This window comes from Heptranchias perlo, chromosome 2 (genome assembly GCF_035084215.1).
Source record: "Heptranchias perlo isolate sHepPer1 chromosome 2, sHepPer1.hap1, whole genome shotgun sequence".
NCBI classification, from domain to species: Eukaryota; Metazoa; Chordata; class Chondrichthyes; order Hexanchiformes; family Hexanchidae; genus Heptranchias; species Heptranchias perlo.
The window spans coordinates 76,153,123-76,179,620 of NC_090326.1; the positions used below are offsets into that span (position 1 = coordinate 76,153,123).

At 43.6% G+C, this 26,498-nt stretch overlaps 1 protein-coding gene across 5 annotated transcripts in view; it reads left to right on the forward strand.

The window, feature by feature from the left end:
- The first annotated feature begins 5,819 nt into the window (after nucleotides 1-5,819).
- The window catches only part of LOC137340549 (zinc finger protein 385D-like), a 276,981-nt gene continuing 256,302 nt past the window's right edge, over nucleotides 5,820-26,498 (forward strand). For 3 of the 5 annotated variants that reach the window (XM_068003093.1, XM_068003085.1, XM_068003102.1), the window contains exon 1: nucleotides 6,237-6,500. Coding sequence is in view for 4 of the 5 variants with exons in the window: in XM_068003085.1 (XP_067859186.1) it covers nucleotides 6,393-6,500 (108 nt within the window). In the remaining variant the exon portion in view is untranslated. Of the gene's footprint in view, nucleotides 5,875-5,959; nucleotides 6,003-6,236; nucleotides 6,501-26,498 lie in introns of those variants that run through there. The other 2 variants (XM_068003069.1, XM_068003077.1) reach the window with 2 other exon arrangements.

The following is a 26,498-nucleotide window of genomic DNA, read 5'->3' on the forward strand; positions in this document are numbered from 1 at the left end:
TGTAGGCCTCGGCTCACTCGAGAGTCAGGAACAATGTTGTGCTGCCACCTGGAAACTGATATCTAGGCAACCTCCATGACAGGGTCAGGACTGCCAATGGCTGATATTGTATCCACAGCCTTGTACTGTTGTGCCTCTGACTCATTGCAAGCTGCCACAGGGGACATCAGCAACATGAGGCAATCTGCAGTTAACAAATGTTACCAGCAGGTGATGTGAATATTTAGCAGGATAAGCAATTTCACTACTTTCTGCAAGGACAACTGGCATCAGAGTGGTAGGGCACGACATTTTTTTTAACGTGACTGGGTTCCCCAAAACCCACGGCACATTGACAGCACTCATGTGGCCTTATAGGCTCCTGCACATAATTCCGAAGCTTTCATGAACAACAAGGGCTTGCATTCCATCAAAATACAGGTCATCTGTGATCATCTGTATTCCAGCACAATCTGTAACCTCATGGCCCGGCATATTCCTCACTCTACCATCACCAACAAGCCAGGGGATCAACCCTGGTTCAATGAGGAGTGTAGAAGAGCATGCCAGGAGCAGCACCAGGCGTACCGAAAAATGAGGTGCCAACTTGGTGAAGCTACAACTCAGGACTACATGCATGCTAAACAGCGGAAGCAACATGCTATAGACAGAGCTAAGCGATTCCACAACCAACGGATCAGATCAAAGCTGTGCAGTCCTGCCACATCCAGTCGTGAATGGTGGTGGACAATTAAACAACTAACGGGAGGAGGAGGCTCTGCAAACATCCCCATCCTCAATGATGGTGGAGTCCAGCACGTGAGTGCAAAAGACAAGGCTGAAGCATTTGCAACCATCTTCAGCCAGAAGTGCCGAGTGGATGATCCATCTCGGCCTCCTCCCGATATCCCCACCATCACAGAAGCCAGTCTTCAGCTAATTCGATTCACTCCACGTGATATCAAGAAACGGCTGAGTGCACTGGATACAGCAAAGGCTATGGGCCCCGACAACATCCCGGCTGTAGTGCTGAAGACTTGTGCTCCAGAACTAGCTGCGCCTCTAACCAAGCTGTTCCAGTACAGCTACAACACTGGCATCTACCCAACAATGTGGAAAATTGCTCAGGTATGTCCTGTCCACAAAAAGCAGGACAAATCCAGTCTGGCCAATTACCGCCCCATCAGTCTACTCTCAATCATCAGCAAAGTGATGGAAGGTGTTGTCGACAGTGCTATCAAGCGGCACTTACTCACCAATAACCTGCTCACCGATGCTCAGTTTGGGTTCCGCCAGGACCACTCGGCTCCAGACCTCATTACAGCCTTGGTCCAAACATAGACAAAAGAGCTGAATTCCAGAGGTGAGGTGAGAGTGACTGCCCTTGACATCAAGGCAGCATTTGACCGAGTGTGGCACCAAGGAGCCCTAGTAAAATTGAAGTCAATGGGAATCAGGGGGAAAACTCTCCAGTGTCTGGAGTCATACCTAGCACAAAGGAAGATGGTAGTGGTTGTTGGAGGCCAATCATCTCAGCCCCATGACATTGCTGCAGGAGTTCCTCAGAACAGTGTCAAAGGCCCTACCATCTGCAGCTGCTTCATCAATGACCTTCCCTCCATGATAAGGTCAGAAATGGGGATGTTCGCTGATGATTGCACAGTGTTCAGTTCCATTCGCAACCCCTCAAATAATGAAGCAGTCCGAGCCCGCATGCAGCAAGACCTGGACAACATCCAGGCTTGGGCTCATAAGTGGCAAGTAACATTCGCGCCAGATAAGTGCCAGGCAATGACCATCTCCAACAAGAGAGAGTCTAACCACCTCCCCTTGACATTCAACGGCATTACCATCGCCGAATCCCCCACCATTAACATCCTGGGGGTCACCATTGACCAGAAACGTAACTGGACCAGCCATATAAATACTGTGGCTACAAGAGCAGGTCAGAGGCTGGGTATTCTGTGGCGAGTGACTCACCTCCTGACTCCCCAAAGCCTTTCCACCATCTACAAGGCATAAGTCAGTAGTGTGATGGAATACTCTCCACTTGCTTGGATGAGTGCAGCTCCAACAACACTCAAGAAGCTCGACACCATCCAAGATAAAGCAGCCCGCTTGATTGGCACCCCATCCACCACCCTAAACATTCACTCCCTTCACCACCGGCTCACAGTGGCTGCAGTGTGTACCATCTACTGGATGCACTGCAGCAACTTGCCAAGGCTTCTTCGACAGCACCTCCCAAACCCGCGACCTCTACCACCTAGAAGGACAAGAGCAGCAGGCAAATGGGAACAACACCACCTGCACGTTCCCCTCCAAGTCACACACCATCCCGACTTGGAAATATATCGCCGTTCCTTCATCATCGCTGGGTCAAAATCCTGGAACTCCCTTCCTAACAGCACTGTGGGAGAACCTTCACCACACGGACTGCAGCGGTTCAAGAAGGCGGCTCACCCCTTCTTGCAAGTGAATGCCCACTTCCCAGGCAGCCATCTTGATGCCTCCATTGAATGCAGTCGACAGTGCCAGGATTATTCAAGCCATAAAGATGAGAAATGTTGGCATCTAGTAGACCAAGGCTACCCTCTTGGGAACTGGCTTATGACACTTTTGAGTCAGCAACAAACATCAGCAGAATGCAAATAGAAAGAAGCCCATACAGTCATTGAGATGATCACTGAGCACACATTAAGCATATTGAAGCTGCACTTCAGTTGCCAGAATAGGGAGAAACCTGTAATAAAGCCCTGCTAAGATTCCCAAGCTCATCATTGTTTGTTGTGTGCTGTACAACTCTGCCACCTAAAGAGGCAGTGGAGCAGTGGAGGAGAAAGACATCCATCCCCAGCTCGGAGACATAAAGGGTACTTTTTGTGAAACTTCGTGTCTGGTGTGGAGCCTCATATAACCATATTAGGACTACCACCAAAATTATGCTGAAGGCCATTTAGTTTCTTCTCAAAACTGTGCTATAGTTGATGAGAGGCCCCGGAGTTAATGTAATAAGAGTCAGAGGATAAAGCATCAACTACAGCACAGATTTGAGAAGAAACTAAATGGCCATGAGCATAATTTTGGTCTAAGTTTATATGCTGTTAACTTGTTTAGAAGTGCGCAGTGCCAGACTCTGTAACATGCTTTGGAGAGGTCGAAGGCAATGACAAATGAATTATCAAAGATTTCAAGAGTACAATAGAGAGGTGTGCGACATACATAAGATCACAAGAAGAATAGCCATGCTGAAAATCATATCAATTATCATGGGTTTGTTTTTGAAATGATGAATAAGTTCAGTTAAGAGCCGCTTTCAAGACTTTAGAAACTACCAATATAAGAGCAGTAGTTGGTAGGGTAAGTGGGATCACCTTTCTTGGGGATAAGATGAACATACATACATTTCCAAGGAGAAGGAAATAAGAGACTGAAAAGACAGCATAGGACAGGAGTAAGTTTGGAGGCTAACGTCTTGAGGATGACAGAAAGGATAGCATCAGGACCAACAATCTTACTTAAGTCCAGGACCAAGGTGTCAGTCTTGGCTTAGTGGTAGCACTCTTCCCTTTGAGTCAGAGGGTTGTGGACTCAAGCCCCACTCCAGAGACTTGAGCACATAATCTAGACTTACATTTCTGTGCAGTACTGAGGGTGTGCTGCACTGTCAGTGGTGCTGTCTTTCGGATGAGACGTTAAACCGAGGCCTCATCTGCCCCTTCAGGTTGACATAAAAGATCCCAAGGCATTATTCGAACAAGAGTAGGGAAGTTCTCCTAGTGTCCTGGCCAACATTTATCACTCAACCAACACCTGAAACAGATGATCTGGTCATGTATTTCATTGCTGTTTGTGGGACCTTGCTGTGCGCAAATTGGCTGCTGCATTTCCTACATTACAACAGTGACTACACTTCAAAAGTACTTCATTGTAAAGTGTTTTGGGACATCCTGAGGTTGTGAAAGGTGCTATATAAATGAAATGCTTTCTTTTTTCTTTAAGTCCAGAGAATGGGGGATTGGACGGATATGGCTGGGATAAAACTCAACGTGAGTCATAGTGGGAGAACAGAAAAAAGCAATGGAGGGATGTTCTTTGCCATAGCAATGTACCATAAGGATTCAAATAGGATAGAAAAGAGGATTCTCAGGATTTTTAAGAGATAGCTTTGACAAATGACCAGAAGGAACATATGCTGAAGGAGCACGAAGACAATTGCTATTTAGTGCATGTTCCCAGTCAAGAGTATTGAAAGGAAAACTGTGCTCTTGGGACAAGCAATTCTCAGCTAACATACTCCCTACCAAGAAAGTCTAACAAGACAAAACAATTGCAAAGCCTGCCTTTTCTGTTTACTTGGATCAAAAGCAACTCCATGGAAAACTGCCATGTTGAGCCTCCTGGCCATAAAAGATTTACTCAATGTGCTCAGATCAAAAATTCATAAAGCCTGTCCCTCGTTGGCCTTCACTGATCTAAGAAAGGATCCTGGAAGTGAAAGAAGACCTTTCTGTGACTTTTTTTTCAGACATCATAGGGGAGAGGCACTAAAAGTTAAAATTTGTTCCTTGCTCTTCCCTTGCCCACAAAGGTGTACGACTTTTACTGGTGCCAAAATAAAATATGATCCATTACTAGGACCTCCCTTACAGGCCTACTCTTACCTACCTTCTACCAGCTGCATATCGAATAACTTTAACAGAAGCAGCAATATAGGGATAAGACCAGATGTAAGTGTATCAGAAGAAACAGCTGATCGGCTGATATTCCAGATAATTCAATTGACTGAAAACTTCACAGCCTTAGCATGGAATTTAACATTTGACATATTAATGCTTGATAAACATTTATAATATTGCAGACACTAAAACATTCCAATGTTATTTCCATAGGGAAGTGAGTGACTCAGAGGGCTAGAACACTGCCCATTGACCTCTGGGATCTTGTTTTAAATCCAGCTCAGACTGATGGATCAAAGTCTGTTCTATGTGCCAGCTGGAAGGATTCTCAGTGAAATGAAATTGGGCAGTCCCAACCCAATTGCTAGTAGACATGAGTACACAGCACCAAAATGACTATAATTCAGTACCAATGGACATTTAATTGGCAGCCTTACTCAGAGAGGCCACAAGAATGTATGGTGTGGGAAATAGAAATGTGATACTGGTGCAGCAGGGGTGCTGAGGTTAAGGCAGGTTGCTGGGCAGAAGAGTCTCAGCTTCACTTCACATCAAAACTTTTCTATACCTGACCTCAGAGTGCTTGATGTTGGCACTGGGCGCCCAAAATAGAACAGGTGGTCCTTTGGTAACACTAATATCTCTCGCTTTGCTGAGAAGAAAATGTAACTGCCTTCTCTTCCCTCTGCGCCACAAAAATGTACTTCCAATCGGCACTTAACTTAAACAAGAGCTACAAGTCGGAACATGTAACAAACATGTTTTGACAAATGCATGTTCCGATTGAAACAAGTATGGTTGTGATACTGAGTACAGTTATACCGTCACTACGGTATAAGCATTATGTTCTATTTATACTAATCAGAATCACCAGGAGGGAAAAAAAACCCAAAGTGAAGTCAGCTGGCCAAATTGTTGTCTCACATCTGAGCCATGTGTTGTGGCAAAAAAAATCCCATCACATTTCAATTTTGGAAACCGACCAGCAGATTTTACAGTCCAGTGCCTACCCCAGAAATGAATGTTGTTAACTTACACAGTTATTTTTCTTTAAAACTATTCATTTGACTCAGTTAGTTATTGAAACAACAATACTTTGGGAAATAATTGAAACCAGTGTTAGTTAGGTCTGTAACCATTTTTTATTCTTGGCAGATGACAGAGAGTAGTACTGTTCCTTGTGGCAAGAAGCAAACAAATTTACGGCTTTGCAGTGGTATGTAAACACACTGCTGCTCATTAGTATGTATTGTGATTTCCTGCTCATTTGCATACTGTTCCCACAGAATGTAAAAACTCATTTCAGTTGGATCTTCAGAGACTTGGAATCGCTCCTACTTTCAGGTCTGAACTCACCCCAGGGTAGTGAGCAGCCTTCGTAGCTCTATCAGCAGAGATCAGCTTGTCTGTCAGTATAACTCGAATGAGTTACGCTCCTCTGAGCACAACCATCCAAAATATTTTATTTTCCTCTGGTTCATGGATTAATCAGCGATGGACGTTTGTGCTATTATTCATTCTCTGGCACTGTATATAACTGCAGTGAGATTGTGGTAGTGTGCTTTTTGAAATGGGTTGCTGAAACAGTTTCTTGAGTTTTTTTTCAGTTTTGGCTGCTGCCTTTAGTCTGACACAGAATGCAAAAATAACGCAACATATGAGCATACCAAAGTAAATGACTTATTTCTCTTCTCTACAGGCGGCACATGCCAAAGCAACGCGCTTCCTGCCTTAATGCGGCCGCCAGTCGTAGCTATGCAGCCGGCCTTGGATGTTAAACCATTTCTTCCATTCCCACTGGACACTGCTGCTGCAGTCAGCCTTTTTCCCAATTTTAACGCGGTGAGTTCTTTGTTTCTACTCTCTGTGTTGTTGATCGGGGTTAACCTTGAATGGGGGTGGGCTTCCAAATATTCCAGTCCCTGCTTTAAATATTTCAAAAAGAGAAAGGGATGGTACCAGTGCACAATGAGTCCTTTAGAATATGTCCTTTGTAAAGAAGTTTATGTTCTCAGGATTTTTTTTATTATACTTGGTGATAAAGCTACGTCATAATTTGCTTGAATGTAAGCGGCGTTTGGTGCCGCTGTCGCTGCTGCAGAACCTGTTTTCAGTCGTTCTCTAGAGTTTAGATTATAGTATACAAAGCAGAAATGAAATTTTGCATCTTTTTCGCTGTGTGATTTTTTTGATGTTTACTGAAATATGTTCTCTGAAGTGTAAGTTGCATTGAAATTTCAATGTGTTTAACATACAAACCTTTCGTATATGAAATAAAAGAGTATTGTGCTTTGACCCACTGAGTGCAAAATACCTTTTTGCAGCTTGTAAAACATCAACATGCTTTCTAACATATTGTAGTTGCGAAACTGACATTCTTTAGCTCCTTAATACAAAATATTCTAAGACAGAACTAAAGCAAGGTACAGAATTCTCAATAAATCTACATACTGTTTGTCAATACTGGGAATAGTTCCACCCCTCCGCTTTCTGGGCACTATATAGAATCATAGGAAATTTACGGCACAGAAGGAGGACATTCGGCCCATCGTGTCCACGCCGACTAACATCAATTCCTAGAGCAGACACTTTATGAGTTAGATTCACAGTAATGCTCCCAGTACTCTGACGCAAAGGCATATTTCAACCTCAACCTGAGGTGCATTTACACTGCAAAGTCAGTGTCAGGGCAAAGCAGTTTCCACGTCACATCAACACTAAAGTTGTAGTGTAAATCTGGAATTGGAGCTGACCGAACCCTGCAGAGCAGCAGTGTCAGACTCCCTTGGATGAGGTAGTCTTGGACCACTTCCGTTTGTCTCCTCGCATAGTGTAGCACCAGTATGCTGTCAAGCCAGGTTTGAAAAGCCCCCCTGAGGGATCTCTTGGACTTCCTGGACACGTATTAAACGGCCTGCAATTAATTGAAATGTTTGGAGATTGTGAACACTGTGATCCGTGCTCTTGAAAAAATTCAAATTTAATCACTGGGAAAGGAACTACAGAGCTCTGCAGGACGAAATAATCATTGTAACAGGGTGCTGCAAATGGTCTGGCCGGAATCAGCACTACAGCTACTGGTCTGAGACCCCCCCCGCCACCCCATCCCCACAGTGCCATTGTGCCACTTTATTACCCATGTGAGCCATCCCTATGGCTTGTCTAAGCAAGACTGACAATTCGCATTGAACTATGAGTCTGACTTTCACCCTCTAAGAACTGGATTGGTGCTGCCTAAATGGATTTCATATATGGTCCTCGTAGCCGGCAGAGAGAGGAGACTTTCATCCTTTGGGGCTGGGCTGGATTCCAACCCGCGTCGCTGAGGTGAATGAATGGTTTTCAGACCCATTGTGTAACCCCATATCCTTAACCTTGTAATACTTTAGAACGGTATTTAACAAAAAAGGATGCTGTGAATTAAACAATCAGTTCTTACTCTGTGGGTCAGGGATTGTGAATGTGGGAAATGCAAACACAGCACATCAAAGAAACACATCTTCTGATTGAGTGAATGGAAGATCTACATTAGCATTAACCTATGGCTGTACAAATTGGGATTGCTTATTTCTCATATTAACTGTAAAGTAAAACAATGTTTCAGTTCCCACTTTAATGAGCAGCTAAACGTTTAGAAAACATGCCACCATAACAGTGGTTCGCTGGCAGGCTTTATGCAGTCGTGTTTTATTGTCTGTATTACATTGCTCCTCCTGACTCAGGCATACTCTGTGAAGAGCAGCTAGAACTGGTGATGGTATTTTTGTTGTAATGTACATCCATAAGTATAGAAAGGAACAATGGGTTCCTCCTCTCAGTTAGTGGTCAAATGCATCATGGGGCCACATAGGAACATAAGAACGTAAGAAATAGGAGCAGGAATAGGACATATGACACCTCGAGCCTGCTCCACTATTTGGTAAGATCATGACTGATCTTATACCTTGCCTCAACTTTCCCGCCCTATCCCCATATCCCTTGATTCCCTTAGTGTCCAAAAATCTATTGATCTCAGTCTTGAAAATACTCAATGACTGAGCATCCACAGCTCTCTGAGGTGGAGAATTCCAAAGATTCACAACCCTCTGAGTGAAGAAATTTTTCCTCATCTCAGTCCTAAATGGCCGACGGCTTATCTTGAGACTATGACCTCTAGTTCTAGACTCTCCAGCCAGGGGAAACAGCCTCTCTACCCTGTCAAGCACTCGTTTTATACGTTTCAATGAGATCACCTCTCATTCTTCCAGAGAATATAGGCCCATTCTACTCAATCTCTCCTCATAGGACAACCCTCTCATCCCAGGAATCAATCTAGTGAACCTTCGTTGTACCGCCTCTAAGGCAAGTATATCCTTCCTTAGGTAAAGAGACCAAACTGTACTCCAGGTGTGGTCTCACCAGAGCCCTATACAATTGCAGCAAGGCTTCTTTACTGTCATACTCCAACCCCCATGCAATAAAGACTAAAATACTATTTGCCTTCCCAATTGCTTGCTGTACCTGCATGTTAACTTTCTGTGATTCATGCACAAGGAAACCCAAATTCTCACTGAATACCAACCTTTCTTAGTCTCTCACCTTTTAAAAAATATTCTGCTTTTCTATTCTTCCCACCAAAATGGATAATTTCACATTTCCCCACATTATGCTCCATCTACTACCTTCTCGCCCACTCACTTAACCTGTCTATATCCCTTTGCACCCTCTTTGCATCCTCCTCACAGCTTACTTTCCCACCTAGCTTTGTATCATCAGCAAACTTGGATACATCACACTCGGTCCGCTCATCTAAGTCATTGATATACATTGCAAGATGACAAAGGCTGGAACCTGAATATTTAAGGGTACTTGACATTTCGGAAGGACAGGAAGCTAGGAAAAGGTAGAGGGGTAGCTCTGTTAATTAAGGATGACATGAGTATAATAGAGAGAAATGACCTTAGTTCTAAAGACCAAGATGTAGAATCAGTTTGGGTAGAGGTAAGAAATAGTTTATGTAAGAAGTCACTTGTGGGAGTAGTTTATAGGCCCTCTAACAGTAACCACCCTGTAGGACAGGGTATACAGGAAGAAATAATGGGGGCTTGTGAGAAAGGAAAAGCAATAATCATGGGTGGTTTTAATCTACAGATAGATTGGAAGAATCTGATTGGCAAAGGTAGTCTGGAAGATGAGTTCATAGAGTGCTTTCGAGACAGTTTCTTAAAGCAGCATGTTCTAGAGCCAGCCAGAGAGCAGGCTATTCTCGATCTGGTAATATGTAATGAGACAGGATTAATTAATGACCTCATTGTAAAGGAGCCTCGAGGTAGCAGTCATCACAATATGATTGAATTTCGCATTCAGTTTGAGGGAGAGAAGAGTAAGTCTAAGACTAGTGTTTTAAACTTAAATAAGGGTAATTATGAGGGCATGAAGACAGAGCTGGCTCAAGTGAACTGGGATATTAGGTTAAGGGATATGTCAGTAGAGATGCAGTGGCAGACATTTAATGCGATATTTCAAAGCACTCAGCAAAGATACATTCCAGTGAGAAAGAAAGACTCTAGGGGAAGGACGTACCATCCGTGGCTAACTAAGGAAGTTAAAGATAGTATCACATTGAAAGAAAAAGCATACAATTCCGCGAAGATTAGTGGCAGATCAGGAGATTGGACAGAAGATAAATAACAGCAAAGAATGACTAAAAGAACAATAAGGAGGGAGAAATTAGAGTACGAGAGAAAGCTAACTATGAATATAAAAACAGATAATAAGAGTTTCTACAGGTATTTAAAAAGGAAGAGAATAAGTAAAGTGAGTGTTGGTCCTCTAGAGAGCGAGTCTGGGGAATTAATAATGGAGAATAATGTAATGGCGGATGAATTGAACAGATATTTTGCCTCCGTCTTCACTGTGGAGGATACAAATAACATGCCAGAAATAATTGTGAATCAAGAGGTGAAAGGGAGGGAGGAACTTAAAACATTTACAATCACCGGTGAAAGGGTTCTGAAAAAAATATTTGAACTAAGAGCTGACAAGTCCCCAGGTCCTGATAGACTTCATCCTAGGGTCTTAAAAGAAGTGGCTGCAGAGATAGTAGATGTATTGGTATTAATTTTCCAAAATTCCCTAGATTCTGGAACGGTCCCATCAGATTGGAAAATAGTGAATGTAACTCCTCTATTCAAGAAAGGAGGGAGACAGAAAGCAGGAAACTACAGGCCAGTTAGCTTAACATCAGTCATAGGGAAAATACTAAAATCTATTTTTAAGGAGGTTATAGCAGGGCACTTAGAAAATCTCAATGCAATCAGGCAGAGTCAACACGGCTTTGTGAAAGGGAAATCAATGTTTGACTAATTTATTAGAGTTCTTTGAGGAAGTAACAAGCAATGTGGATAAAGGGGATCCTATGGATGTGGTGTGCTTGGATTTCCAGAAGGCTTTTGACAAGGTGCCACATCAAAGGCTACTGCCACAGAGCTCGTGGTGTAGGGGGTAACATATTAGCATCAATAAAGGATTGGTTAGCTAATAGGAAACAGAGAGTAGGCACAAATGGGTCATTTTCAGGTTGGCAAGATGTAACGAGTGGAGTGCCACAGGGATCAGTGCTTGGGCCTCAGCTATTTACAATCTATATCAATGACTTGGATGAAAGGACCGAATGTATGGTTGCTAAATTTTCTGATGACACAAAGGTAGGTAGGAAAATAAGTTGTGAAGAGGACATAAGGAGTCTGCAAAGGGATATAGATAGATTAAGTGAGTGGGCAAAAATTTGTCAGGTGATGTAAAATGTGGGAAAATGTGAACTTGTCCACTTTGGCAGGAGGAATAGAAAAGCAGTATGTTATTTAAATGGAGAGAGATTGCAGAACTCTGAGGTACAGAGGGATCTGGGTGTCCTGGTACATGAATCACAAAAAGTTAGTATGCAGGTACAGCAAGTGATTAGGAAGGCAAATGGAATGTTGTCATTTATTGCAAGGGGAATGGAATATAAAAGTAGAGATGTTTTGCTACAGTTGTACAGGGCATTGGTGAGACCACATCTAGAATATTGTGTGCAGTTTTGGTCTCCTTATTTAAGAAAGGACATCATTGCTTTGGAGGCGGTTCAGAGAAGGTCACTCGACTGATTCCTGGGATGAGGGGGTTATCTTATGAGGAAAGGTTGGACAAGTTGGTCCTGGAGTTTAGAAGAATGAGATCTTATTGAAACATATAAGATCCTGAGGGGACTTGAAGGGGTAGATGTTGAGAGGATGTTTCCCCTTGTGGGAGAGACTAGAACTAGGGGCCACAGTTTAATAATAAGGGGTCTCCCATTTAAGTCGGAGATGAGGAGAATTTTTTTCTCTCAGAGGGTTGTGAGTCTGTGGAACTCCCTTCCCCAGAGAGCGGTGGAGGCAGGGTCATTGAATATTTTTAAGACTGAGTCAGATAGATTCATGATTAACAAGGGAGTCAAAGGTTATAGTAGGTAGACGGGAAAGTAGGGTTGAGGTCACAATCAGATCAGCCATGATCTTATCAAATGGCAGAGCAGGCTCGAGGGGCCGAATGGCCTACTCCTGCTTTTAATTCATATGTTCGTATAAACAGCTGAGGCTGTCATTGTCAGTTGGCAGGCTGTAACTAGTGGGGTGCTGCAAGGATCAGTGCTTGAACCTCAGCTATTTACAATCTATATTAATGACTTAGATGAAGGGACTGAGTGTAATGTATCCAGGTTTGCTGACGATACAAATCCAGGTGGGGAAGTTAGCTGTGAGGAAGACACAAAAGGCTCGATATTAGCAGGGCGGCGGGTTCTCAGCGGGGGGTCGACTGGGCGCGTGGGTAACGCGCCCGGTGAAATCGGGGTGCTCCGCACGCAATTACAGGATAATTGGAGCCACTTACCTTTGCTTCCGGGTTTCCCGCTGGTAAGCTGCGCGGCGGGCGGACTGCGCATGCGCAGCAAGGTCTGTCAGCTGGAGGAGCTCTATTTAAAGGGGCAGTCCTCCACTGACTGATGCTGCAGAAAATAGGAATAATTACAGCATGGAGCAGCCCAGGGGGAAGGCTGCTCCCAGGTTTAATGATGCCTCACTCCAGGTATCATTGGATGGTGTGAGGAGGAGGGGGAGGACAGAGATCTTCCCCCCGGCGGGCAGGAGGAAGTGGCCTGCCTCTGCCACCAGGGAGGCCTGGCTCGAGGTGGCAGAGGAGATCACCAGCACCACCAACATATCGCCCACCTGCATACAGTGCAGGAGGCTTCAATGACCTAAGTAGGTCAGCCAAAGTGAGTGCACTTACTCATTCCCCTACACTCTGAGTGCCACATCACCGCCCCCACCCCACATCTCCTTCTGCAGTGCCAACACTATTCTATCACATCACCCCTCACACCCAATCAAAGCTCATCCTCATCATACCTGTACTTACTCACCTCGCCAGTACTCATCCCACCACTACCACTCAACCCAATCCTCATACAATCTCATGGCTGTATCTCATACTCACCCCCTCATGCATCTCTTTCACGGTCAGCCTCACTCAACCTGCCACTACCTGTGCTGCAGCCGCAGGGCATGCATCACATATGTGCAGTAGGAAGCGTCAGGCAAACGTGTCGTGAGCATGAAGGATGTTTGAGGGTTTGTCATGGTTGTTACTTATATTTAATTTCTGATCAACTCACATAACATATTATATTGTCACCACTACTGCCACGTCTTTGTGAATCTTGCCTGGTTTGTGCAATAATGCCCTTTCCTGAGGATCACTATGAAGACCCACAACTCAGGCCACCCATTGTATCACTGCAGAGTGGGTGAAGGTGTATTTGCAGGACTCTTTTGTGCAGACGACTGAGAGACGCCGGCGATGTCCCCGGTGGCACACTGGAAGGATGCGGAGGAGAAGTTGTTGAGGGCAGTGGTGACTTTGACAGCGACAGGTAAGAAGATGGTGCTCGGGCCAGCTGGGAGCAGCTCAGCATGAAGGAGGCTGCAGATGTCCACGACGACATGTCCACGGAAGCTGAGCCTTGGTCTGTGGACCCTGTGGCGAGGGTAGTGCCCTCTGCGAAGCATCTCTCTCTGCGGTTGCCCTCCCTCCTGCTGTGCAGATGGATGTGTCACAGCACTGTTTGTGGAGCTCCACGTGTCAGAGGTGGACGGCGAGGCTGGTGATGCTGTTCGCCCTCCGAGGAAGTCATGACTGCAGCTACGGCGGCCCCCATCCAGAAGATGTAAATTTGAGGGGGTCCACAAGGTTGGTAAATGTGTCTGGACACCGGGGTAAGTGTGCAAGTTGGTGAATTTTATTGTTAGGAGGAGTGTGGTGGAGGCCAAACTTTGTCCAAAGTGACAGAGTGGCCTCCTGCAATGAGTGAGGGTCTCCCCTCCCCCCCACCTGTCAAATGGACCTATGCAGCTGCCACAGGCTGGTGGCTGCAACACGTCCATTTCAACTGGGAGTGTTTCCCCCAGTACAGGAAACAGTCCCAGTTAATTGCAAAATCCGATCCCTCCTAAAATATCAGGTCAATCAGGTCTGTAAACAACCTGAAGTACCTGTTCAAGTGCTTTAAGTGGCACCCTGCCAGCTTTAATTGCTGGCGAGAGTCCCACATGCGGGGGCTGCGCGCATGTGAGCGCGTCACTGGGGAACCCGGAATTAGGGCGGGTTGGAGCCGGGCTCCAGACCCGCCCCGGGAATCCCGCATTTTCGCAGCACCCCCGCCACGAACGCACCTGATCGCGGGTGCAAAAATAGAGCCCAAAGAGTCTGCAAAGGGATATAGACAGGTTAAGTGATTGTGCAAGAAGGTGGCAGATGGAGTATAATGTGAGGAAATGTGAGGTTATTCAATTTGGTAGGAAGAATAGAAAAACAGAATATTTTTTAAATGGTGAGAAATGATTACATTTTGGTGTTCAGAGAGACTGCCAATTACTCCCAATCCCATGAGCCCGAAAGAAACAGAAAAAGTTAGTATGCAGGTACAGCAGGCAATTAGGAAAGCAAATAGCATGTTGGCCCTTATAGCAAGGGGGGTGGAGTACAAAAGTAAGGAAATCTTACTGCAGTTGTACAGGGCTTTAGTGAGACCTCACCTGGAGTACAGCGTACAGTTTTGTTCTCCTTATGTAAGGAAGGATATACTTGCCTTGGAGGCGGTACAACGAAGGTTCACTAGATTAATTTCTGGGATGAGAGGGTTGTCCTATGAAGAGAGGTTGAGTAGAATGGGCCTATACTCTCTTGAGTTTAGAAGAATGAGAGGTGATCTCATTGAAACATATGAGATTCTGAGGGGGCTTGACAGGGTAGATGCTGAGAGATTGTTTCCCCTGGCCAGAGAGTCGAGAACTAGGGGGCATAGTCTCAGGATAAGGGGTTGGCCATTCAAGACTGAGATGAGGTGGAATTTCTTCACTCAGAGGGTTTTGAATCTTTGGAATTCTCTACCCCAGAGGGCTTTGGATGCTGAAATATTGAATATATTCAAGGCTGAGATGGATAGATTTTTGGACTCTAGGGGGATCGGGCTGGAAAGTGGAGTTGAGGTCAAAGATCAGCCATGATCTTATTGAATGGTGGAGCAGGCTCGAGGGGCCATATGGCCAATTCCTGCTCCTGTTTCTTATGTTCTTATGAGGCCCAATCACTGATCCTTACAGCATCCCACTAGTTACAAACTGCCAACCTGAAAATGACCCATTTATTCCTACTCTCTGTTTTCTGTCCGTTAAACCAATCCTCAATCCATGCGAATATATTACTCCCGATCCCATGAGCCCTAATCTTATGTAACAACATCTTATGTCGAATCTTATTGAATGCCTTTTGAAAATTCAAATTTGGTACATCCATTGGTTCCCCTTTATCTACCCCGCTAGTTACACTCTCAAAAAACTCTAATCGATTTGTCAAACACGATTTCCCTTTCATAAAACTGTGTTGACTCTGCCCAATCATATTATGATTTTATAAGTGCTCCGTTACTATGTCCTTAATAATAGATTCTTGCATTTTCCCTACTACTGATGTCAGGCTAACTGGCCTATAGTTCCCTGTTTTCTCTCTCCCTCCTTTCTTGAATAGCAGGGTTACATTTGCTACCTTCCAATCCACGAGGACCGTTCTAGAATCTAGGGAATTCTGGAAGATCAAAACCAATGCATCCACTCTCTCTGCAGCCACCTCTTTTAAAATCCTAAGATGTAGGCCATCAGGTCTAGGGGATTTGTCAGCTTTTAATCTCATTAATTTCTCCAGTACTTTTTCTTTACTAATCTTAATTACTTTAGCTTCCTCACTCTCATTAGATCCTTGGTTCCCCACTATTTCCAGTATGTTTTTTGTGTCTTCTACTGTGAAGACAGATACAAAATATTTGTTCAATGTCTCTGCCATTTCCTTATTCCCCATTATAATTTCTCCGGTCTCTGCCTCTAGGGGACCCACATTTACTTTCACTAATCTCTTCCTTTTTACATACTTGTAGAAGCTCCTACAATCTGTTTTTATATTTCTTGCTAATTTACTCTCATATTCAATTTTTTTACCTCTATCAATTTCTTGGTCATCCTTTGCTGATTTCTAAAACTGTCCCAATCCTCAGGGTTACTACTCTTTTTGGCAACATTGTAAGCCTCTTCTTTTAATCTAATATTATCCTTAACTTCTCTAGTTAGCCACGCTTGGATCACTTTTCCCATGGAGTTTTTATTCCTCAAGGGAATGTATATTCGTTGAGAATTATGAATTATTTCTTTAATTGTTAGCCATTGCTTATCTACCATCATATCTTTTAATCTAATCTCCCAACCTACTGTAGCCATCTCACCCCTCATACATACATAATTGGCTTTGTTTAAATTTAAGACCCTAGTTTCGGACTTAACGACATCACTCTCAAACTCACGTCACACGTGTGTAAATGGGTTTTCTGCCGAAGTTACAGCAGCGGCGCAGGAGAAGTGCTGAGCAACTTCACCCCCATACAGACCAGGCATGTCCCGAGGAATGATTCCTGAACTGTGCTGAGTGAGTTGATCTCAACAGAGAGGGCAGTGTGGGTTCTACAATGGCCTCTGCACCTCTGGGCTAGGGAGGGGGAAAATGAGCCAGGGTTCCTTCTCCTGATTATTATTCATGATTCTTCCTGGATGGTGCTTATAAGAACATAAGAACATAAGAAGTAGGAGCAGGAGTAGGCCAATCGGCCCCTCGAGCCTGCTCCGCCATTCAATAAGATCATGGCTGATCTGATCCTAACCTCAAATCTAAATTCATGTCCAATTTCCCGCCCGCTCCCCGTAACCCCTAATTCCCTTTACTTCTAGGAAACTGTCGATTTCTGTTTTAAATTTATTTAATGATGTAGCTTCCACAGCTTCCTGGGGCAGCAAATTCCACAGACCGACTACCCTCTGAGTGAAGAAGTTTCTCCTCATCTCAGTTTTGAAAGAGCAGCCCCTTATTCTAAGATTATGCCCCCTCGTTCTAGTTTCACCCGTCCTTGGGAACATCCTTACTGCATCCATCCGATCAAGCCCCTTTACAATCATATATGTTTCAATAAGATCGCCTCTCATTCTTCTAAACTCCAATGAGTAGAGTCCCAATCTACTCAACCTCTCCTCATATGTCCGCCCCCTCATCCCCGGGATTAACCGAGTGAACCTTCTTTGTACTGCCTCGAGAGCAAGTATGTCTTTTCTTAAGTATGGAGACCAAAACTGTATGCAGTATTCCAGGTGAGGTCTCACCAATACCTTATATAACTGCAGCAATACCTCCCTGTTTTTATATTCTATCCCCCGAGCAATAAAAGCCAACATTCCGTTGGCCTTCTTGATCACCTGCTGCACCTGCATACTAACTTTTTGATATTCTTGCACTAGGACCCCCAGATCCCTTTGTACTGCAGTACTTTCCAGTTTCTCACCTTTAAGATAATAACTTGCTCTCTGATATTTCCTGCCAAAGTGCATAACCTCACATTTTCCAATATTGTATTGCATCTGCCAAATCTCCGCCCACTCACCCAGCCTGTCTATATCCCCCTGTAGGTTGTTTATGTCCTCCTCACTTTCCACTTTCCCTCCCATCTTTGTATCATCTGCAAACTTTGATACGTTACACTCGGTCCCCTCCTCCAAATCGTTAATATAGATTGTAAAGAGTTGGGGACCCAGCACCGACCCCTGCCGAACACCACTGGCTACTGGTTGCCAGTCTGAGAATGAACCATTTATCCCAACTCTCTGCTTCCTGTTAGATAACCAATCCTCCACCCATGCCAGAATATTACCCCCAATCCAGTGATTCTTTATCTTGAGCAATAATCTTTTATGTGGCACCTTGTCGAATGCCTTCTGGAAGTCTAAATACACTACGTCCACTGGTTCCCCTTTATCCACCCTGTATGTTATGTCCTCAAAGAACTCAAGCAAATTTGTCAGACATGACTTCCCCTTCGTAAAGCCATGCTGACTTTGTCCTATTAAATTATGTTTATCCAAATGTTCCGCTACTGTCTCCTTAATAATAGATTCCAAAATTTTACCCACCACAGATGTTAGGCTAACTGGTCTATCATTTCCAGCCTTCTGCCTACTACCCTTTTTAAATAAGGGTGTTACATTAGCAGTTTTCCAATCTGCCGGGACCTTTGCCGAATCCAGAGAATTTTGGAAAATTATTACCAAAGCATCCACAATCCCTACTGCCACTTCCCTCAAGACCCTCGGATGTAAGCCATCAGGTCCAGGGGATTTATCCGCCTTGAGTCCCATTATTTTACTGAGTACCAATTCCTTAGTGATTTTAATCGTATTGAGCTCCTCCCCGCCTAGAGCCCCCTGTTTGTCCAGTGTTGGGATATTCTTAGTGTCCTCTACCGTAAAGACTGAAACAAAATATATGTTCAGCATTTTTGCCATTTCCATGTTTCCCACCATTAATTTCCCGGTCTCATCCCCTAAAGGACCTACGTTTGCCTTAGCCACCCTTTTTCTTTTTATATAACTGTAGAAACTCTTGCTATCTGTTTTTGTATTTTTTGCTAATTTATTTTCATAATCTATCTTCCCTTTCTTAATCAATCCTTCAGTTACTTTTTGCTGTCTTTTGAAGACTTCCCAATCTTCTATCCTCCCACTAAGTTTGGCTACCTTATATGTCATTGTTTTTAGTCGGATACTGTCCTTAATTTCTTTACTTAGCCACGGATGGATGTCATTTCTTTTACACCCTTTTTTCCTCAGTGGAATATATATTTTTTGAAAGTTGTAAAATAACTCCTTGAATGAACACCACTGCTCATGTACCGTCTTACCCTTTAATCTATTTTCCCTGTCCACTTTAATCAATTCCGCTCTCATACCATCATAGTCTCCTTTATTCAAGCTCAGTACGCTTGTTTGAGAACCAACCTTCTCACCCTCTAATTGGATATGGAATGTAACCATGTTATGGTCACTCATTCCAAGGGGATCCTTAACTAGGACATTATTAATTAATCCTGGCTCATTATACAGGACCAGGTCCAAGGTTGCTTGTCCCCTTGTCGGATCAGTTACATACTGCTCAAGAAATCCATCCCTAATACACTCAATAAACTCTTCCTCAAGGCTGCCCTGCCCAATTTGATTTGTCCAGTCAATATGATAGTTAAAATCCCCCATAATTATAGCTGTTCCCTTATTACATGCCCCGACTGTTTCCTGATTAATACTTCTTCCAGCAGAGTTGCAACTATTAGGAGGCCTATATACTACGCCTACGAGTGTTTTTTTCCCCTTATTATTCCTTATCTCTACCCAAACTGTTTCATTATCCTGATCCTTTGTCCCAATATCAGTTCTCTGTATTACAGTGATTCCTTCATTTATTAACATAGCCACCCCACCTCCCCTTCCTTCCTGCCTGTCCTTCCTGATTGTTAAATACCCTGGCATATTTAATTCCCAGTCGTTGTCACCCTGCAGCCATGTTTCTGTAATGGCCACAAGATCATACCCATACGTAGTTATTTGTGCCGTTAACTCGTCCATTTTGTTACGAATGCTACGTGCATTCAGATAAAGAACGTTCAAATATGTTTTGTGACACTTAGTTCCTGCTTTTTCCTTTTTTAACACTTTACCTTTTACTCCATACCTTCTGTCCCTTCCTGACACGCTTTCCTCTGTCTCCCTGCTCAGGTTCCCAAACCCCTGCCACAGCTTTGATGCTGGGTTAATCGCCTTACGCCTTCGAGTTTTTATTTTATTTGTCGTGCCTAAAGTACACTTTCTTTCCGCTGCTCTACGCTTTTCCCTTTCACTTGTTCTTGAACAACTGTTTGTACTATTTGTATTGTAGATTTCCCGTGGGTCTTCCCCTCTCTCGCTGCTCTCAATTTTATTCCCTTCTGACTCCCCGCTCAGGTTTCCATCCCCCTGCCACTCTAGTTTAAACCTTCCCCAACAGCACTAGCAAACACCCCCGCGAGGACATTGGTCCCGGTCCTGCTCGGGTGTAACCCATCACGCTAGTACAGGTCCCACCTTCCCCAGAACCGGTCCCAATGTCCCAGGAATCTAAATCCCTCCTTCCTACACTATCCCTGCAGCCACGCATTCTTCCTGTCTATTCTCCTGTTCCTATACTCACTAGCACGTGGCACCGGTAGTAATCCTGAGATCACTACCTTTGAAGTCCTGCTTTTTAATTTATCTCCTAACTCCTTAAATTCGCCTTGCAGGACCTCATCCCTTTTTTTACCTATGTCGTTGGTACCAATATGGACCACGACTACTGGCTGTTCACCCTCTGGTGCGGAGGTCAGCACGCTCAGTTCGTGGACTGCACAATAATCCATCTATTTAGTTTAAAGAAGTTTGCCCAAGCCGTGAATAAATTGGGCCGACCTCTGCTTCCGAATTTCCCATACCCTCGGCTCCAGGACAGGTAAATTTTGAAGCCTACCCTTACTATGCAGGCCCACATATGAAGAAAAGTCACTTGGCCAAGGTACTGGAGAGTGGCGGGCAGTTCGGAACTGCACTGCAGCATGAATCACTGCTTTCAGGTAAGGAAGGGGAAAAAACTGCAAAGAATAAATGCAGAGGGTTCCCATCCATCCTGTTTCTGGACCTGACACTCCAGCTTTCCAGTGAGCTGTCTGGAAAATTTATAAATGTAAACCAGTCACAAAAGCCTGTGCTTTAAAAAATAGTACTCTTTTTTCCACTTACTGCCGTGTCTTATGATGTGGAGGCTTTGATCACTAAGGTTTTCAATGCAATTTCATTAGCAGCAAAGAAGAAAATCGGCGGGGGTTGGGGTTAATTTTCTGAGTAGGCGCTGGTGCCATGCAACTATGGCCAGTGCATTTAGGGACATTACAGACAGGGTGCTTGCGGTTTTCCAATCTGTGCTGGTGGCAGCCAAGGTTCACTTGCACCACCGTGTACATGGAACGTGGTCCCCTAAGAAGTCAAATAATTAGCTTACTACACCTAGAATCATAGAATCGTTACAGCACAGAAGGAGGCCATTCGGTCCATCAAGCCCCTGCCAGCTCCTTGTAAGAACAATCCAGTTGGTCCCATTCCCCCGCTCTTTCCCCATAGCCCAGAAAATATTTTCCCTTCAAGTATTTATCCAATTCCTTTTTGAAAGATATGATTGAATCTGCTTCCGCCACCCTTTCAGGCAATGCATTCCAGATCATAACTACTCGCTGCATAAATGTGTTTCCTCATGTCGCCTTTGATTCTTTTGCCAATCACCTTAAATCTGTGCTCTCTGGTTCTCGACCCTTCCGCCCATGGGAACAGTTTCTCTCTATCTACTCTGCCTAGGCCCCTCATGAGTTTGAACACCTCTATCAAATCTCTTCTCAACCTTCTTTGCTTTAAGGAGAACAGCCCCAGCTTCTCCAGTCTATCCACGTAACTGAAGTCCCTCATCCCTGGAACCATTCTAGTAAATCTTTTCTGCATCCTCTCTAAGGCCTTCACATCCTTCCTAAAGTGCGGTGCCCAGAATTGGACACAATACTCCAGTTGTGGCCGAACCAGTGTTTTATAAAAGTTCAACATATCTTCCTTGCTTTTGTGCTCTATGCCTCTATTTATAAAGCCCATGATCCCGTATGCTTTCTCAACCTGGCCTGCCACCTTTAGAGATTTGTGCACATATACTCCCAGGCCTTTCTGTTCCTGCACCACCTTTAGAATTGTACTATAGTTTATATTGCCTCTCCTCATTCTTCCTGCCAAAATGTATCACTTCGCACTTCTCTGTGTTAAATTTCATCTGCCATGTGTCCACCCATTCCGCCAGCCTGTCTATATCCTTTTGAAGTCTATCACTATCATCCTCACTGTTTATTACACTTCCAAGTTTTGTGTCATCTGCAAATTTTGAAACTGTGCCCTGTACAGCCAAGTCCAAGTCATTAATACATGTCAAAAAAATGACATGGACCTAGTACCGACCCCTGGGGAACATCACTGTATACCATCTTCTGGAGTGAAAAACAACCGTTCACTACCACTGTCTGTTTCCTGTCGCTTAGCCAATTTCGTCCCCATGCTGCCACTGCCCCTTTTATTCCATAGGCTTTAATTTTGCTGACAAGCCTGTTATGCGGCACTTTATCAAACGCCTTTTGAAAGTCCTTATACACAACATCAACCGCATTACCCTCATCTACCTTCTCTGTTACCTCATCAAAAAACTCAAGCAAGTTAGCTAAACACGATTTGCCTTTAACAAATACGTGCTGGCTTTCCTTTATTAATCCACACTTGTCCAAGAGACTATTAATTTTGTCCTGGATTATTGTTTCTAAAAGCTTCCCCACCACTGAGGTTCAACTGACTGGCCTGTAGTTGCTGGGTTTATCCTTACACCCTTTTTTGAACAAGGGTGCAACATTTGCAGTTCTCAAGTCCTCTGGTACCACCCCCATCTCTAAGGAGGATTGGAAGATTATGGCCAGCATCGCTGCAATTTCCACCCTTACTTTCCTCAGCAACCTAGGATGCATCCTATCCAGACAGGGTGATTTATCTACTTTAAGTACAGCTAGACTTTCAAGTACCTCTTTATCAGTTTTTAGACCATCCAGTATCTCAACTATCTCCTCTTTTACTTTAACTTCGGCAGCATCTTCTTCCTTGGATGCAAAGTACTCATTTAGTACCTCAGACATGCCCTCTGCCTTCATGTGTAGATCTCCTTTTTGGTCTCTAATAGCCCCACCCCTCCTCTTACTATCCGTTTACTATTTATATGCCTATAGAAGACTTTTGGATTCCGTTTTATGTGAGCTGCCAGTCTATTCTCATTCTCTTTCTTTGCCCCTCATATTTCCTTTTTCACTTCTCCTCTGAACTTTCTATATTCAGCAAGGTTCTCACTTGTATTGTCAACCTGACATCTGTATACGCCCCCTTTTTCTGCTTCATCTTACTCTTTATCTCTTTCCTCATCCAGGAAGCTCTGTCTTTGGTTGCCCTACCTTTCCCCCTCGTGAGAATGCTCCTAGACTGTACCCGAACTATCTCCTCTCTAATGGCCGCCCATTGTTCGATTACAGTTTTGCTTGCCAATCTTTGATTCCAATTTACCCGGACCAGATCCGTTCTCAACCCACTGAAATTGGACTTCCTCCAATTAAGTATTTTTTTACTCTAGATTGCTATCCTTTTCCATAACTATTCTAAACCTTATGATACTATGATCACTGTTCCCTAAATGTTCCCCACTGACACTTGCTCCACTTGACCCACTTCATTCCCCAGAACCAGATCCAGCAATGCCTCCTTCCTCGTTGGGCTGGAAACTTACTGATCAACAAAGTTCTCCTGAACACACTTCAGAAATTCCTCACTCTCTTTGTCCTTTACACTATTACTATCTCAGTCTATATTAGGATAGTTGAAGTCCCTCATTGTCACTACTCTATAGTTCTTGCAACTCTGTAATTTCCCTGCAAATTTGCTCCTTTATATCCTTCCCACTAATTGATGGCCTGTAGAATACACCCAGTAGTGTAATGGCACCTCTATTGTTTCTTAACTCTAACCAAATCGATTCTGTCCTTGACCCCTCCAGGACATCCTCTCTCTCCAGCACTGCAATATTCTCCTTAATCAATACTGCTACCCCCCCACCTTTTTCTCCTTCCCTATCTCAAGTTCAACTTCAAGCAAATATAAATTCTGCTAATTTATTTTTAGCGTTCTTGAAGCAGATCATTTCAGATTATGTATCGTGACCTTAAAAACATAGCTGACCAATCAACACAGGGTTTGTTCTCTCTCAATCCATTTAGCAACCAACCATCCTCATTTGGAATCATGGAGGAATCATTTCAGTAATAATAAGCTGAACTATTGGGAGACAGTGGCGAGACCTTCCTCTTCAGGTCCCTGTTTCTCTCTTACACATCCCATATGCCTTTCTCAGTATTTCCACAGGGCTGTGATTTCATACCCTCACTGACTTGTGCATATTTCCTTAATTGTATCCAATTGCTACTGTCTTGCCCTGTTCCAAAAGTGACCTTGCTCGCAGCCAAATCACCAACACAGATGCACTACCTCAGTCAGTGCTTCTATTATCAGCTGCTGCTAGTCCCACTACTGCATTTCTATTTATATCAAATATTACCCTTTGTTTTAACTATGCTACAAATTACTGAAAACTGCCAGCATAAACATTGTAATTTACATTGCCTGCACTGAGGTACTGTAAATGTTCAAGCTAATTCTTTATTTAATATATTTGATATATAACACTATTACAGACACAATGATAAACAGGCAGGCAAATGAGGGCAACTTAGTAGTGTGACCTTTAAGGCTTTGTTTAGAAAAGGATGTGTACTATTACCAGTCAGCAGAAAAGCATTAATTGTATTATGAACGGAATCATATGATTGAAAAGCACACAAAGGAACAGTAATGATAGAAATGTTCCATTATTGTTGTTGCATATATCAGTAATGTAATAGCCAGATATCTGAATGGAAATTGATAAAATATAATGAGCTATGTATGAAAATGGCATAACAATGAAAGTGATATTGGATAATTGGAGGCTCAGTAATCTGTCCTAACTTTGAGGTATTCAGTTAAAAATTCTCCAATATGCTCCAGTTAAGTCTATAGCCCAGCCTGTCAGTCTGCAATGATTTGTTCGAGGCATCATTATCAAGAGCAAAGGAGTGGCTCCTTTCTTCGAAGAGACAAAACTCTTTGACATTTGAAAGAGTGGAGGTAAAATTGTGAGCTAGTACCTGTGCTAAGTGTCTGTTAAGGTGTAATTTTGTGTGCTAGCATTAATGGAGCAGCCACTACTGCTTTTCCATGGGAGTAAATGGGTCTAATGGCCATTAATGCATTGAGCCAGTGTTAACATATTTTTGCTTTATAAGGGCTTGATAAGCAGCAATTAATGGGATTTATTACATAATTATTCAGGCTTGTATTTAAGTGCACTTCACATTAATGACACTTCTTCAAGAGCTGGTGTTAAACAGGAAGGAGTGCAGTGACCTGAAACAGATGGAACCTGGATGAGGGACAGTGGGGAAGAAGAGTCAAATACATAGAGTACCAAGGGAGATTAGAGAAAACATCAAGCTGTCCTGATAAGAAACTGCTCCAGATGCAAAACGCATCCGTGTGGGTGCCTAGGATTTGTGTTACCATTGATGTCAAAGCTGTCAGTTTTGTTGCTGTGATATAACATATTTGCATTTCTGTTCAAATGTGAGCTTTGCATTATGAATGATGCAAGTCCTCAGGGACAACTTGTTACTAATAGGACCAATTACATTTACTACACCTGCTGACATTCAATGTGCTATTATCATGGCATGAATGAATGTGACTTACATATTGTAAGTATTCAAATTGGGGGTCTATAAAAGGAATCTTGATTATCAGACGTATTTATAGGTTGTGATGTTAGGATCACATAGGAAGTCGCTTCCACAAGGAATAGCAGAGGCGACTAGGTTAAAATCACAGTGGTGTGCTGCGTCCTGCACAACATTGCACAGCAGCGAGGATTAGAGGTGGAGGACGACGAAGGCGCTCATCAATCATCCTCTGTTGATGACAACATTGAAGAAGAGGAGGAGGATGAGGACAATAAGCAATATGAAGATGAGGCACCTATCGCCAGACCAGCTGTGTATATTGCTGCCTGGGTTGCCAGGGATGCCCTCATATCTCAAAGGTTCACTTAGTCAAAGTGGGAGAAAGAAACATTTCCCATATGAAAGGGTTTGATAGGGTAGACATAGAGATGTTTCCATTTGCGGAGAGACCAGAACTAGGGGCCATATATATAAGGTAGTCACTAATAAATCCAATAGGGAATTCAAGAGAAATTTTTTTACCCAGAGAATGGTTAGAATGTGGAACTCGCTACCACAAGGAGTAGTTATGACGACTAGTATTGATGCATTTAAGGGGAAGCTAGATAAACGCATGAGGGAGAAAGGAATAGAAGGATATGCTGATAGGATAGATGAAGTATGGAGGGAGGAGGCTCGTGTGGGGTGTAAACATGGGCATGGACCCGTTGGGCCGAATGGCCTGTTTCTGTGCTGTACATTCTATATAATTCTATGTAGTGTTTTAAGGACTTTCTCTGAACTGAGCATAGGACTAGACTACTGCAACTGCCAGTTCAGGAATACTTACACGCTTTGTCCCTTTTTCATTTGCTGTATGGGTAAATTCCATGATTCTCTGCTCTGAGCAGAGAGATGTGCTGACAGGAAGGGTGGGTAGGAGAATCAGGGTTCAGTGTTGTAGCTTTGTCTCTGACTTGTGC